At 40.0% G+C, this 17,139-nt stretch overlaps 1 protein-coding gene across 2 annotated transcripts in view; it reads right to left on the bottom strand.

The window, feature by feature from the left end:
* Positions 1-582: 582 nt before the first annotated feature.
* The window catches only part of slc30a6 (solute carrier family 30 member 6), a 75,895-nt gene continuing 59,338 nt past the window's right edge, over positions 583-17,139 (bottom strand). The window contains exon 7 of one of the 2 annotated variants that reach the window (XM_048601068.1): positions 583-666. In XM_048601068.1, the coding sequence (XP_048457025.1) occupies positions 607-666 (60 nt within the window). In that variant the 3' untranslated portion in view covers positions 583-606. Of the gene's footprint in view, positions 667-14,359; positions 16,348-17,139 lie in introns of those variants that run through there. The other variant, XM_048601067.1, reaches the window with a different exon arrangement.

Genomic DNA, 17,139 nt, shown 5'->3' with positions numbered 1-17,139 from the left:
TATCCCTCTTCTATCCGCCTCCCACTCTCTCCCTATTTATTTCAAAACCCCCTTCCCCTCCCCCTTTTCTGATGAAGGGTCTAGGCCCAAAACGTCAGCCTCTCTGCTCCTATGATGCTGCTTGGCCTGCTGTGTTCATCCAGCCCTGCACCTTGTTGTCTTGGATTCTCCAGCATCTGCAGTTCCTACTATCTCTGATTCAATAGAGAGAAGTTTATTCTTAGAGGCCAGTGAAACATTACCAAAGATCTCAGATACTGGAATGGCATTGTAGCTGTTTCAAGTACAGATTTTTGTTACATGTTTGTTTATAAAGACAGGTGGGACTTTATTTCTAACTCCACATTAGAAGTAAAATTTGTGAAGTGATCTGGGCCTCAACATCAACAACCACTATGTGTAAGAAAGGGCCAGAGATAGGACATGGCAAAACACAATTTGAAAAATGTTTTCCCAACAAGTATTTTACACTCAAATACTGACTGAAGTTGAATTTCTCCTCCCACTATATCCCCAGTAATGCTTTGCTCAGCAAGTTTGAGAAAGGAAGACATTTTGCAGATTACATACCTGTTATGTCGAGTAAAGTTCTTAACGAGACTGATTTTAGCTGATCTGCAATAGGATTAGAGTTGCTGGGTCAAATGTCCATTTTTGCATACTTTCCTATGATTGGATTAATGGATCCTTGTTGCAATTATTCTGTTACAATGCAAAAACTACTTACATGTCAGTTGTATTAATACATAATGGCATTTCTCCTAACAGAGTAAGAATCATTCTAAGCCATTGTAACTCATCATTGAATTCCCATTTTATTGTACACGGTTGGTTACTTTGCTTTTAAATGTTTTACTTTATAGAAAAAGGAAAAACACTGCCATTTAAGAATAAAATTTCAGTACAAATCATTATGGAATCCAAAAATTTAACTCCATTGATTCAATGAATCACAAAATATATGCCAGTCGGCTATAACAAAGTGGGGGGTGTAGTCTTTTGTTTTGCCTTTTCTTTAAGTTTCAAGCATTTGTAATTGGAGGTTTTCACATGCTATGATTGTTTTAAATGCATGAATTGCAGACATGTTTTCCTTCATGAAACATGACAGCATCAGATTTCCCTGTCAGTGTGATTTAAGCAGTTAAGAGGCTGTTGGCACCAGTTCAAACAGCATATTTGCTGCTCTGTCCATGCAGCTAGTGCTAATGTAAAGTGGTCCCTTTCTTTTAATGCAGATTATGCAGCATTGTCTTAATTTTTCCTCTAGCCTGGTCAGTCTAGCTTTTGAAGGTCACAAAAGAAATATGTGCTGTGTCTCTCACTGTCCATTAGTTAACTGGACCTCGAGCTCATTCTTTAGAACATGGTTAATTCAGGAAATGAATGATTTCCTAAACTGCTGCTCCTTGCTCCATACCTCCTGAAACTTTAATTAAGGAGAGCATAACCCAGTTGGTATTGCAGATCCTCAATCTCCCAAATAGGTGGCCATGAGCTTAAGCCCCAGGGTTGTCCATTATCTTCACGGCACTGTCGAATTGTCACCATTCTTTAACAAGATCACAACAGCAGCACATTAAACCATATAAAACTAAGATGATATCTATTAGAAATGATGCTAGGTTGGATGGTTAGCCTGAAGCAGCATTATAACTAAACAACACTGAGTTGAAAAAACGCAGGCAAATTCAGCTACCTGGGTCAATGGCTTGAAGGGACAAGAAGCCTAAATGAGGTTGTATTGGTAGTGCTACATTTTGAAAGTGTCAGACAAGTGCCTGGAAAACCCTCAAATGCACAATTGATGCATAACTATAGACCTATAATGCTGTATGCTAGGCAGACTGTTGTGTAGTGCTAAATTTGGACTACATATCAGAAGCAGGAATACTGATTGAATTCATTTTATTTCATATATGTTGATTCAGATGGATCTTTGGGATTCATTGGACTCACAGAGTCCTCAACACAGAGGTACTGCCGATGTCTAACTCAGAAAGGATCATGGCAATGTTGACTATGTTGGCCAGGTCATGTCATCAGAATTTATGATGAGCATGTACCAAGATATGTACTCAAACATAGAGTCCTTGAATATTTTTAGGTAAATTAGATAAATTATTGATAAACAAGGGCTGAAATGTTATTGTGGGTAGGTAGGAACATGGAATAATCGGATCAATCATGATCTTATTAAATGCGTAGACCAAGAGGCCTACTCCTGCTCCTAATTTGTATGTTTGTGTACGCTAGCACTGAAGTGTTATTTACACACATGAATTGACACCCATTGTTCCTGAGCCCATTGCACTTTAGTGGTGGTTTAAGGATTAAATCGGGACTACAGGACTTTACTGTGTCTACTGATGGCTGCCCAGAAAACCCTGTCAGGTCTGCCTGTGGCCTTCTGGAGTCAGAGGGCAAAGGTCCTTTGTCATCAGGTACTCTGTGCCTGATTGATCAGTATGCGGGAGTGTGGGCCCTGAAAGCCACCACCCTGCCCTTGCTTCCAACACCCTTGTACCCTGTGAATCCATCTCCAAAACATACTAGAAAATGGGTCTTTCCCCAAACGCCTGGGAAATTAAAGTCCTCCGCACCAGCTCCCACAATGTAACATTTTCCCAGCCTTGTCAATTATGACTAAATGGTAAGATCCTAGAAAATGGGGGCCATTGAACCCTCTCTGGGTTGTGACAACTGAATCGGAGAAGGTTCATTGAAGAAGGAAGGCAATGAACACATTGAGAGATTCCACTGGAACATACAGAAGTGAAGTTGAAGCATCAGAGGTAGAACATAAACCTCCCAAGAACTCAGACAATTGATCTTGCAAGCACCACCTGCCCCACATGTGATACAGTCTGCAAATCTTATATCAGACTGATGAGGCATCTCAGAACGCATTGAAACAGAAGAAAGTCGTCTTTGATCCTGAGGAACTGCCTTAGAAGAAGGAGTTAAAAATTGGCATTGTGAGTGGGTCATTTCTCTGTTGAAGAGGCCTAAAAAAAAGGCAGTAAGTAAAAATGGGTCATTCAATTATTTTTTTAAATACAATAATTGACAGCTGAGGTTGAGTAGCAATGAGGTCATAAAAATGTGTGTGACAAAGTCATTCTCGTAAAGTATGAATTATATATGATTATTTGTAACATTGCCATCATGTAGATTATAAGACTTTTTTAAAACCTCCAGAGTACAGACATGGTCTTTAACGTACAACTAATATGAGCACATATTATTAGCCTGAAAATAAAAATACTAATCCCATTGAACTTTGCATTTCAGTTTGTTTGATGTGAACACACACATGACATCAATGTTGTGCAATGTCAAATGGATCATTGAGTGAGAACATGCTAACTAAGTAACAGTGGGAGGGCTAGGACATAAACATTAGGAACACTGGAACTTGCAGCTGTTGTCTTGGCTGTGTGAAAATCAGCCCGGATATTCAACAATGCTAGTGATTATCAGAGTGCACTGAACCTATTAACCCTTTGCTATCAGTGGAAACCATGATTCTTTTTCCTTTGCAGTTGAAGCCTTTTCTGTGATTAAGGTGAAGGGTTGAGCAAAGCTAGTGATTATGAGAGTGCACTGACCTGAATTTGTCTGGTTTCAGTGTCTAGTAAACGTGATGTCTGAATCAGTTATTGTTGTATGTAGCTAAGGGCAAAATGAAACTCCGATATTTTGATAACAACCTTCTGAGGAGATTGTTTGTGTAGATATCCAAGTCTTTTCTTTAATCGTGGATTTTGTTTGAGGGTAAGATATGATGACTAGGAAGTATATGCAGTAAGGTCACTGCCATGTGAAAACGCCTCTCGATATCCAGATTTCTTGCAGCACTTAAGGTCTGCATTTAAACATCGATTAGAAAATAAATCATGGGAACATGGGAACACCATCACTTGCAGGCTTCCCTTCAAGCCACTCACCATCCTGACTTGGAAATATAACACCATTCCTTCACCATCATTGGATGAAAATCCTGGAATTCCCTCCTTAATGGCATTATGGGTCTACCACCAACACATGGACTGCAGTGGTTCAAGAAGGCAGCTCACCACCACTTACTCAAGGACAACTAGGGATGGGTAATAAATGCTGGTCCAGCCAGTGACACCCACACCCCATGAATTGGTAAAATTAACCACAAGACTCATCACATAACTCGATTAATTGAATATCCAGCAATAACATTAGCTAGTGTTATGCATTCCCACATTCATTCTCCAGTCCCAGACACATTAGTGACCATTGCTCTATAAGTTTCAAAGTCATTATGGAAAGGGATAAGGATAGTGCAGAAGTTAAATGTGTAATTTGGGGAAAGACCATTTTCAATATCATTAGACAGGATCTGGCAAACATAGACTGGGAGCAGGTACTTACAGGTAAGTCGACATTTGGAAAGTGTGAATTTTTTAAAAGTAATGTAGTGAGCTTTTAGGGCCAACGTGTTCTTGTAAGAATGAAGGGCAAGTGTAGCAAATCGAGGGAACCCTAGATGTCAAAGGATATTGAGAGTTTGTTAGAGAAAAAGAAGGAAGCACATGTCAGGCACAGTGCATTAAAAACAGTGGGAGGCCTTTCAAAAGTACAGAGAGTGTAGGAGATTGCTTAAAAAGAAATTAGGGAGGCAAAGAGAATCCACAAAATATCTTTGATGGATAGGATCAAGGAAAGCTCTGGGGCACTTTATGAATATATTAAGAATAAGAGGATTACCAGGGAAAGAGTGAGATCTATTAGAGACCAAAGGGGCAATCTGTGCATGGAGCCTGAGGGCATGGGTTAGGTCTTAAATGAATACTTCTCATCTATATTGACAGAGGAAGAAGATATTTTCACTAGGGGTTTCAGTTGGGATGGTGAAGTTCTGGAACATGTGAAGATTAATAAGGAGAAGGTATTAGATGTTTTAGCAGGCATACAGATGCATAAATCCCAGGGTCTGATGATGAAACCAAACTGGTATGGGAGGCAAAGGAGGAAATTGCTGGGGCCCAGGTGAATATATTTATTACTTTGCTGGTCACAGCTGAAGTACCACATGACTGGAAGATAGTTAATGTGGTTCCTTTGTTCAAGAAGGGCAGCAGGGATAGGCCAGGTAATTACAGGTGTTAGTGGTAGGGAAATTATTGGAAAAATTTCTGAGGGACATGATTAATCAACAGTTGGAAAGGCAGGAATTGATCAGAGATAGTCAGAACAGATTTGTTAAAGGGAGACCCTGTCTGACAAATTTAATAGAGATTTTTGAAAAAGTGACTAAATATATTAGTGAGGGTAGCGTAATTGATGTGGTTTACATGGACTTCAGTAGGCCATTGTCAAGATCCCACTTTGACAATACAGTGTGGAGCTGGAGGAACACAGCAGGTCAGGCAGCATCAGAGGAGCAGGAGAGTCGATGTTTCGAGCCTAGACCCTTCATCAGAGCCCATGGGATCCAAGGCAAGTTGGCAAACTGGATCCAAAACTGGATTGCAAATAGGAGGCAAAGAGTGATGGTGGAGAGTTGTTTTTGTGATTGGAAGCCTGTAACCAGCAGCACACCACAGGGACCAGTGCTGGGACCCTGGCTATTTGTTATGTACATTAATGATCTGGATGTGAATGGAGAAGGTAAAATTAGTTAAGTTTACAGATGAGGTGAAAATTGGTGGTGTTGTTGATAGTCAGGAGGGTGGTCTCAGGCTCCAGTCTGATATTGATCAGCTGGTAAATTGGACAGAGCAATGGCAGATGGAATTTAATTTCAGTAAGTGTGAGATGATGCAATTTGGGAGGTCCAATAAGGAAAGGATAAATACAATGAATGGTAGGTCCCGAGAGAGTACTGAGGAACAAAGGGACTTCAGAGAGTCGATAGATCTTTGAAGATGTCAGTACACATAGACAGGATGGTGAAGAAGGCATATGGATGCTTGCCTTTATTAGCCAGTGGTAGAATATAGGAGCAAGGAAGTCTTGTTACAACTTTATGAAACATTGGTTCAGCCACAGATGGAATACTGTGTCCTGTTCTGCTCCACACACTATCAGAAGGACATGATTGCACTGGAGAGGATGCAGAGGACATTCACCACGATGTTGCCTGGGATGAAAAATCTCAGACTGGATAGGCTGAGTTTGTTTTCCTTGGAGCGGAGGAGGCAGAGGGAGGATCTGATTGAGCTACACAAGAGACATAGACAGAGTAGATTGTAAGAATCTTTACCCATGGAGACCAGACAGCATAACTTTAGGGAAGTAAGTGGTTTAGAGGAAATCTGAGAAATATCTTTTCCACGCAGAGGGTGATAGAAATATGGAACATCTGCCTGAGAGGGTGGAGGAGGCAGGTACTCTCACAACATTTAAGAAGCATCTGGATGAGCTCTTCAAATGCCAAGGCAATAGTAGACTATGGACCATATGCAGGTAAGTAGGATTACTGTAATTTGATGTTTGTTGATCAGCATAGACATGGTGGGCTGAAAGGCCTACTTCTATGCTGTATGACTCTATGACATTCTGTGTTGAGGGAGTTGGTGAATGATGCCAAATGTGAATGAATTATCTTCCCTTCGAAGTAGAATTTTACAATTCCAGTTGACCCCTGCACATTTCAAAATCCTTGGTACATGTGCAGGTTCTTAGGGCAAGCAGCTCTACATTTTAATTGGATAGGATCGGGAAAAAGCAGCTCTTCAGGCTATTGGTTTCAACTTGGGGTCAAATATGGCAGGAATCCTAGGAGGAATGAGAGACAGAAGCACCAATGATTATCTCTGTATTTGAAACAGCAAAATACATAATACTTCTGAGCATGAGATGCCCAAAGAAGAAGCTGACAAGGAGATGGCTGAGAATGGGAAGATGAGTGGTGAAAAGCTGGATTGTAAAGTTACTGGAACTAAGGAGTAAATGAGTCTGAGGAAAGCTTTCAGTGCTAAAGGAACTGGGAAGGTGGAAGGAGAAATTTTTCTATTTAATGGGTGGGAACTTTATCTTGAAAGGATTTATGAGGAGTTGGAGAAGGACAGAAGATTTGTAGAAAGCAAAGATGACAGAAAAGGATATGTGAAATTTGGAAATAAAATTCGATGAGCTCCTTACCTTTAATATCCTGATGTGGAAGGTCATTGGTGCAACATTCGCCAGGCATTGACTAACTCCAACAAAATATAATCTGACTGTCTCCCCATGATATTCAATGCCATTACCATTGTTAAATCTTCTACCTTCGATATCCTAGGGTTTACCATTGACCAGGAACTGAACTAGCCATATAAAAGCCATGGCTTTGAAAGCAGGTTGGAGGCTAGGAATCTTGTGAGGACTCTTCAAAGTTTGTCCATTGTCTCCATTGCACAAGTCAAGAGTGCGTTGTAATAGTTTCTGGATTGGAAATTTACTGGCCTGGATTGGAATCCCATCCACCACCTTAAATATTCACTTCCTCCAACACCGTTCATAGTGGCAGAAGTCTGTATCGTATGCAAGATGCAATGCAGTAATTTGTCAAGTCTCCTTTGATTGTACCTTCCAAACCTGCAACTCCTACCACCTAAAAGGACAATGACAGCAGATACAAGGCAACATCACCACCAAGCCCAAACTATCTTGACTTGGAACTATGTTACAGTTTCCTCACTATCTTTCAGTCCAAAGCCTGGATCTCTCTTCTGAACAGCAAAATGGATGTATCTATGCCACATGGACTGCAGCAGTTTAGGATTCAGGAGGTGATCAAGGCTCAATGAGAAAATGGGGGGTGGAAACTGTGATCTGGTCAACATGAAAACACCAAAAATAGAGGCATAGTAGTTGTGGAGGAAATTGACAGTATTTTGTCACTGCCACTGTTGTTGCAGGACCAAGGGGATTTTCAAAAGCAAAAACAGAAATTGCTAGTGAAACTCAGCAGTTCTGGCAGCATCTGTGGGAAGAAAGCAGAGTTAACATTTCCAGTCCGGTGACTCTTCTTCAGAACCTTAATGAAGATTTTGCAAGACCTGCTGAGTTTCTTCAGCAATTTCTGTTTTGGTTTCAGATCACCAGCATCCACAATTCTTTGTTTTATTTTCGGATTTTCAAAAGGGTTGTCTGAGGGAGGGAACTGTGTTACTCGTTGTGAAGTTTGGACGGGCTAAGGAAAGTATGGGATTTCTAGGGAGAGATAGAAATTGGAAAGAGCCCAGCCAGCAATAAGGAGTTTATGTCCATTTTGCCACTGTTTGAAACACCTAGAAAGATGAAAATGTGTTTGTTTGTGTGTATATATGTGTGTGTGTAATTAGGTCAATTGGCTAGATAGCTGGCATAGGTTTTAGATTAATGCCAGTTGCCTGGAGTTTCTAGGTGAACTGGACCTGGGGTCAGCCTTGCCTCCTTACCCAGAGCAAAACCGTACCACTTGCTGTGGTTCAGCGAACACAAAAAGAGAAGAAATGATAAATGACATTCTCTAAGATTCCTCCTCAATCTCTCTCAGTCTTCAACACGGCTGGTCACACCATCGCCCCTCAACACCACCACTCTGCTGACTGACTCATTGGGACTAACTTGATGTATCTCCAACAATGGCATCTTTATTCTGTGTTTTGACTCTGGAGCCCCTTAAGGATAATTTTTCTCTTTGTCACCTACCTGCTGCAGTTAGGAATATCATCCACAGACATGGAGTTCCACTTGTACACTCTCTGTCTCTTCAATTATGATACTGAGGTCAGATTTTAAGTCAGGGAAGGTAACTGGTGCATGGTAAACCCAAACGTCAGTGCATTGTGGCTGTCAGTAGCTTCATATTTAGAATTTCAGGTTTCCCAACCAGCAGCCATGATGACGACCATTCTGCCCCCAACCCATTTCAGCCCTTTACTGGTCCAGTGGTGCTAAGGCTCACAATGTAGATTGCATGACAAGCAAGTCCTTGTTTAATTAGACTTAGTGCTTGATTGAGGAATCCTGCATCAAGAAGGAGGGGGTGTACTGACAACTACTCTACCTGTTCTCAGTCAAACCCCACCTCCCCAACATTGCCTGTCCCGCAATCACTCAACCACCCCCCGCTGTCAGCAGATGGCAGTTTCGCACTGGGTCCTTTCTGAGAATTTTACTGATGCTGGGAATCTGGTGAGGGTACTTCAGTTCAATTAATGTTGAATGGTGCATCAAACTGGCATTCTGTCCAATTCAGTTGGTTCAGTCTTAGTGAGGGCAGTTAAAATTGTCCTCAGGAGTTCATAGAATTTTACAGCACCGAAAGAGGCCATTCGACCCATCATGTCTGTACCGGCTCTTGAAAAAACGACCCAGCTTGTTCCATTGTCCAGCCATGCCATTCTGGCCCTCTAATTTAATCACTTTTAAATGTATGTGCAGTTTTGTTTGGAAAGCTCGTGTGGAATCTGCCTCCACTGCTCTCCCATGCAGCACATTCCAAATCCTAACAACTCTCTGAGTGAAGAAGTTTCTCCTAGCTCTCTTGCTGACAATGTTGAAATTGTGACCCCTAGTTACTGACATACCAGTTAGTGAAACAGAATATTCTTCTTTACCCTGTCAAAATTGTTCATAATTTTGAACACCTCAATAAAGTCACTGAAATAACTCCACAGAGGCTGGTATCCCGTCATCAAGGCACTCTTTATTTACACATGAAAAGTCCTTGAATATAGTACTGCCTCATACAGAGTCAGGCACCAGCATGTCAGTATCTCTGACCTGCTCCCTAATCGGACCAGATCAACAGCCCCAATCAGTTAACTCATATTCTATGAGGTCCAGCTGGCTGACCTCATGACATTCACTACAATCACCTCTCAATCCTCTCCACTCCAAGTAGAATAAGCCTAATTTCTCTAATCTTTCCTTGGATCTAAAATTCCTCATTCCTGGTATCATTCTAGTAAATCTCCTTTGCACTCTCTCCAAGGTTTTAATATCCTTCCTTAAGTAAGCTGCCCAGATCAGAACACAATACTCCAAATGTGGTCTATCCAATGATTTGTAGAGGTCTAGTATCAGTTCTTGTTTTTACACTCTATGCCTTTATTTATAAACCCAAGGTTTCTAAAAGCCTTCTTAACAACTGTTTCAACATGCTTGGCCATCTTCAAAGAATTATGCACTTGAACCCTGAAGTTACATTGCTCCTGTACTAACCTCAAAGTTGTACTGTTCAGCCTGTACTGTCTCTCCATGTTTCTTCTACCAAAATGCATTACCTCACATTTCTCTACATTGAAATTCATCTGCCAGGTGTCTGCCCATTTGACCAACTTGACAATGTCTCTCCAAAGTTACTCAACATCATCCTCATAATTCATTCCTCTCCCTAGCTTAGTATCACCTGCAAATTTAGAGATTTTGCCCGTACCACCCATCTCCAAATCACTTAGATAAATCAAAAAAAGCAAAGCCCCCAACACCGATCCATGGGGAACACCACCTTTCAACTTGTTTCCAGTCTGAGAAATGTCCACCTCTACCTACCCTCTGTTCTCTATCTTTTAGCCAACTTCTAATCTATGCTGCCAAGGACTCATCAATCACAAACATTTCTAATTTGCTAACCAACCTACCACATTGCACTGTATCAAATACTTTCTGAAAGGCCAAATATATCACATCAACAGCGCTACCCTCATCCACTGCCAGTGTCACCTTGTCAAAGAACTCAAATTTGTCAGACATAACCATCACTTGATAAAGTAATGTTGACTGTCTAGTGTTAATCATTATTCTGTCAGTGTATATTCACCCTATCCCATATTATGACCTTATCATGTTTCCCACTATTGACGTTATGCTGACAGGTCTGTTGTTTCCTGGGTTATCCTTTGCCCCTTTCTTAAACAATGGGGTCACATTTGCAATCCTCCAATCTCCTGGGATGAATTTTGTGTTCAGAGGGACCTAGAAAATTTCTGTCAGTGGCTTCACAATTTGCTCTCTTACCTGTCTCAGCAATCTAGCATGCATCCGATCTGGGATCTGGCGACTTCTCTACCTGAAATACCAGCAGTCTTTTTAGCACCTCTTCTTTATTTATAACTACACTGTTCAGTTGCTCAACACCCGCATTTTTAATTGGGCTATTGTCACCATTTTTGATTTACTCATTGTTAAAAAACTTTTAGGAAATATGAGCTCAAAATGAGCCAATGTGTTCCTCTAGAATCATTTGTTTTTCCTCTTTAGGTTTCATCCCTTATCATGCATTTGTCTGGTATGAACCTAATTAATATATTGAAATAATAGATTCAAAGGCAAGATGATTTAGTGAGGGAGTTCTGGAGAGTAGTACTGAAACAATTGATGGCTTTGCTAAAGAGGTATGAAGGATAGGAGCAGAAGTAGACTATTCATTTTCTGAACCTGCTCCGCCATTCAATAAGATCATGGCTGATTGGTTGTGCTTTGAATTCACCATTCACTCTGAACACTCATTGATTCCCCTGCTGAACAAGAATCTATCCACCATTTTCAAACAGGGCCACCTAGATCTGGACTGATTCACAAGAGGAAGCATCCTTTTCATATCCACCTTTTCAAGACTTTTTATGGTCTTATACACTTCAATCAAATCATAGAATCCTAGAATTTCTGCAGTGTCAAAGCAGGCCAATCAGCCCATTGAGTCCAATCCGAAGAGCATCCCACCCAGACCCACTTCCCCTCCCTATACCAATAACCAAGCATTTCTCATGGCTAATCCAGCCTACAGATCTTTGAAGTCATCTCTCATTCTTGTAAACGCCAAAAAAAACGACAGGCTGTCCAAGCTATCGTGTTAAGACAACCCATTCATTCCAGCTATCAATCTAGTAGACTTTTTCTGAACTGCCTCTAATGTATTTTCATCTTTTCTTAAACAAGGAGACCAAAATTGCACACAGTATTCGAGATGTGAGCTCATGAAAGCCCTGCCTAAATGAAACACAACATTCCTAAATTATGTTCAATTCTCCTTGAAATTAAAAAAAATCCCATTAGCCTTCTTGATTGTATGTTGTACCTGCACACTAACTATATGATTTATGCACCAGAGTACTTAAATCCCTCCGCATCTCAGAATTCTGCAGTCAATGTGTGTTTAAGTAATACTCTACATTTTTATTCTCCTTGCCAAACTAAACAACTTTGCATTTTCCCACTTATACTCCATCTGCTAGATTTTTGCCCAATCACGGAACCTATCCAAATACTTATGTCTTCTCCTATCTTGGTATTATCTGTGAATTTAAATACCATGTCATTGTTGAAGTCATTGATGTAAATTGAAAAAAGTTGACAGCCCAGCACAGATCTGTTGGATTCCACTCATCGTATCCTGCCAATTAGGCAAAGACCCACTTAGGCATACTCTGCTTTTGGCCAGCCAGCCAGCCAATCTTCTATCTCATCTTCTAAGTACTCCTATTCCATGAGCTTTTATTTTTCCCTCTTCCACTCCAGGTTATTTTCCAGCTTTTAGCAAATGTTCTGAATGGGCAGGCAACACAGCCATCCAGACTCTCCCTCTTACCTGCACAGTCAGAAGTCACACGACACCAGTTTATAGTCCAACAGGTTTATTTAAAATCACAAAGTTTCTGAGCCCTGCCCCTTCATCAGGTGAAGTGGAAGCAAGTGCACTGGACCAGAATATATAGGCAGGGTGATAATGGCAAGATAGTTTCAGGTAATTAATCTGTTGACACTCTTAGTTACCTGGAATTACCTTGCCATTATCTTTCTGCCTATATATTCTGTACTTGTGCACTTTCCTCCACTTCACCTGATGAAGGAGCAGCACTATGAGAGCTTGTGATTTCAAATAAACCTTTTGGATTATAATCTGGTGTTGCATGACTTCTGACTTTGTCCACCCCAGTCCAACACCAGCACCTCCACATTTTTGCTGGAGAGACCTGTGTCATTCTGCTTACTACACTATTATCTACAACTATTACATTCCTTGTTGTTCCTCACACTTCAGTGATTTCCTGTACTACAGTCAGTTTGCATATTCATGCTGCAAACCCATTCTCACCAAAACAGGCTAACAGAACCTCAAATTCATTGGACAATGGCAAAGGCTCACAACCTCCGGGTCTTCTTACTTGCTTCACTCAAAGCCACACCTTCCTGTCCTTGACTACAGACCAACTCAGAAAACCCTAGCCGAAGTGGAATGTGACTGCTTACTGATACAAATAATCTAGGTAGCTTAACAATGTCTTTAGTTCTGCCTCCAGCTCATAAGTCCTGACCTGAAGTTGCTTGAACGTCAAACACTTGGTGCACTCCTATGCTGAGGCCAAGAAAGGGAAAGAGATGAGAAACATGAGAATGAGGAAGGGATTTAGGACAAAACAAGGGTGTAGAAACAGGTGGGAGTGTGAGGGTACAGAGGAGGCAGAGATTTTGGCAATTAGGACTGCATGCATGGAACTTGATATTTTAGCAGTTCCTAATGAATTGGAGTTAAAAAGCTGAACTAAGATAGACAGTTGTTAATTACATAGAGGCAGATGTAAGTGGTTCTGGTGGTATAGTTTGGGTTTGCAATGTCTGCAATGATTTGCCTCAGTTGGATCAACAGATCTCAAAGTGTGGTTTACAGACTACATGTAGACTGTGAGGATCCATCAGGTGGTCCATAGACCGGTCAAAACAACGGTTAAGGCATCAGGCCAGAACCCTCATATCACTATTCATGTAACGTTACACAACCAGACTGGGTCCTGTGTGTACAGTGTTAGCCATCACAAGTGTGAGCAATAACAGTGCAACTTTTGAAGCAAGAAAATGTTATATGACAGCACACAATCGAGAGATTGGATTTTCAACATTGCATGGGCTGCACACAAAGAACAACTGCTAGAATGTGGAGCTAATGTGAGATGGATGCTGTCCAGATTGGAAGCAGACATAATCTCACTGATTTCTCATTAAAGGAAGTGACATTTTTCTAGTTGAGTTTTAACACAAGAAAAAGATGGGATATGAGAGATAGGTAATCCAAAGGGTTATTTGCCTAGCGTAAGTAATCCCCAGATGAAAAGTTGAAAATCATAGTTAGAAAGTTTGGTTAGTAAAGGGAGCTCTTCAGTTTTATCATATTTGTGGAATATGTAGCATAAATATCCCTGATACTGTCACTGGCCATACAGATGAAAAAATCCATCTCCTGAAGAACTTATAATTTGAGCAGGGCAATTATACTTGGACAAGAAAGCCCTTAACTCCACCTAATCCATTATTCCTGTGTGCTTTTTAGGCTCATGCCACGCAAATATATATTTGGATGGTCATGCTAGATGCTGAAGATGAAAAACAACATGATCTTAGAGAAATAATTTGGTTCATTTTAAAATAATGCTTATATTTATTGAAAATTTAAATACTTCTTTTTAAAACCTCATTTTAATGTAGCATGAATCATCAGCACAAAATTACTGCTGCTCATCATACAGTTTTTCATTTTGGTTTTTCACATTACTGTTCAATATAACAGTAACACATAACAAAACATACCATCTTTAGCATGTTCACATCACATTGAATATGCTTCAATTATAACTGAACCAGCTCTTTTTGAGAAATATCTGGTTTTGTTCATTTTGGTGACAAATATACCACACCTATTATCAATAGTGAAAGTTACAGCATATATTTATAGTAAGAGCTGTTATAACAATAGTATTTAAATACAAAATATTTTCACGTATATTTCTCTAGTAAAGCCCTGAACAAAAGAATCTATACAGTTTATACAGATTGTTTCTCATAACAGATGAATGGGGGTTTTATCTAAGAGATACTTATAGTGACAGTCCAGTACTTGTAATGAATATAACCAGACAGCAAAATCTTATACTTGAATACCTGAAGGAACTTCTGCACATAATGCATGGATAACCTGGATTCAGAAAGAGCTACACAGACCAATCTTCCCTTAAAGTGATGTCAATCTATTCACCCAATCTATTTTCCAAAGCAAGTACATGTAATTTTAAACTTTATTAATACTGAAAGCGATAATCACGTCCTTTCTTGAGAACTAGATAGAGGTGACGGAGCAAAAATTGGTAATAAGATTGTTATTTTCCTGTGTGAATTAATATTTCATATTCATTTCTTCAAATGGTTGAGATTTCATTAGTGCTATCAATGTCAGTCTTGCAATGCTAGTTACAGTACATAATATGAAATTGATCTGCAAGCTTCAAAACTGGCATCACAAGCTGAGTCATTGACTGAATTGCTGCAGTGCTTCAGAAAAGGTATTTGCATAACTCATTGAGGTCACTTGAATAATAAAACATCCCTAAGTGATATTGAGCCCTCAATGCCTGTTCATGAACCACAGCTCCTCAAATTCAGAACTTTTATTTAAACAGAAGCATTAAATCAGGAGAGGAGATCCATTAATTTGTCAGTAGGGCACTATCTTTCATAGCCTGATGGTCAAATTAATGGAGAATTATTTTAGGGAGTCTCTTGACCATGCTTGGCAAAAACTATAATCCCAGCCAAGTGCTTTATTTCTCCTAAGCACTTTGAAAAGAATACATAAATATTTAACAAAGTAAATAACTTTTTTTAAGTGTAATGCACATTCCACGTACATTTGGAGTTTGTAAATGCACAATTTTAAGCAAAAATATTAAGAACCCAAAATATGACTGGTCCAGAAATGATCTCACATAGTTAATGGAGGTGATAACACAAAACTATAGAACCCCAAAGGTAAAAAAAAAAATTCCTCAGCTAAACATTTTAATTTAAGAGGAACTAATTTGAAGCATACCTTTGTAATCATGCACCACTGCACTGTGCTTATGACCTGAACTGGTTAAAATGACCTTGAGTGCCCGTTCCATACCTATTCGGAATATTAAACAATCCAGTTCTGAAGCCCTGAGTCATTCCTGTTGTAGGTCTCCCAATGCTATGGGGAGCACCTCCATATGAAACAATCCCATAATTGAGACCTAAGCCATAAGGTCTAGTTGGTGGGGCAGTTGGTAGGATGACTGGGTTGATGTTCTTGCCTGGTGTGTTGAAAGAAAATTCAGGAGGAGGACTGGATGGTTTTGCTGGGGTAGAGGTGATTGGGTTCATGTCATCCACAGATTTGACAGCTGGAACTGGTGCAATATTGATGTGGTCCAAGGGATTCAGTATGTTGCTTGGGATTGATCCTGTAACCAGTGATGGTCTAACCCAATCATCTTTAAAAATCTGAACAGTTAAAGTTTTAACAAGAGTGGATAGGCGGTTGGTCACATGGGCCAGCACCAACTGTTCGTTTGCATCTCTCCTGATCCGGACATGTACAGAGCCAGCCTAAAGAGGATAAAAGCAAAACCTTTTAAAAAATATATTCCCAATCTAATGAGAAAACTCAAATCGTGTAAAAGTTCAATCAGGATCTGAAGGAGGGGAGATTTCTGATAAAACCTTACAACCAATTAATAAAAATTCCATTCAATATTTTAACCAGCTTTAAAGTCTATAAACCAATTCCAGCATTGCCCATTTTTGCTTAATTATGCAGAATGCTCCCCATCTGATTACTTCTTGTGGACTCTGTCCCACCTTTTCAAAACATTTAAACGCAATTAACTTAGATAACAAAACCAGCACATAAAATACTGTGATAGTTGGAACTGCCAATGCTGGAGAATCTGAGATAATAAGGTGTAGAGCTGGATGAACACAGCAGGCCAAGCAGCATCAGAGGAGCAGGAAAGCTGACGTTTTGGGTCTAGACCCTTCTTCAGATTTTTTTCAGTTATCTCAGATTCTCCAGCATCTGCAGTTCCTACTATCATATGTAATTAGTATTCTCCGGGATACAACAGGCTAGGTAATCTGCAGAAATTTTTATTTTTCATGCAATAATTCTATATATTGTTAATTCATGTCTCTGATACAAAAAAATCCAAGTGCAACCAATGGCTTTGTTTTTCAACATACTGTCACATCTAAAATGCATTCTGCTTTAGATATAATGCAGAACATTAACTAACTGAAGCAAGCAAACGTCTGCCCTGTCACACACAATACTAAGGAACAAATCAATTCCACTCCATGAGTTGAATGTAGTTTACTCAGAGGCAAGCAATCAGAATGTTG

The sequence above is a fragment of the Rhincodon typus genome, chromosome 9 (genome assembly GCF_021869965.1).
Source record: "Rhincodon typus isolate 14 chromosome 9, sRhiTyp1.1, whole genome shotgun sequence".
In the NCBI taxonomy this organism is placed as follows: domain Eukaryota; kingdom Metazoa; phylum Chordata; class Chondrichthyes; order Orectolobiformes; family Rhincodontidae; genus Rhincodon; species Rhincodon typus.
Note: the sequence above shows the minus strand (reverse complement) of the source record. Positions and strands in the feature narration are given on the sequence as shown.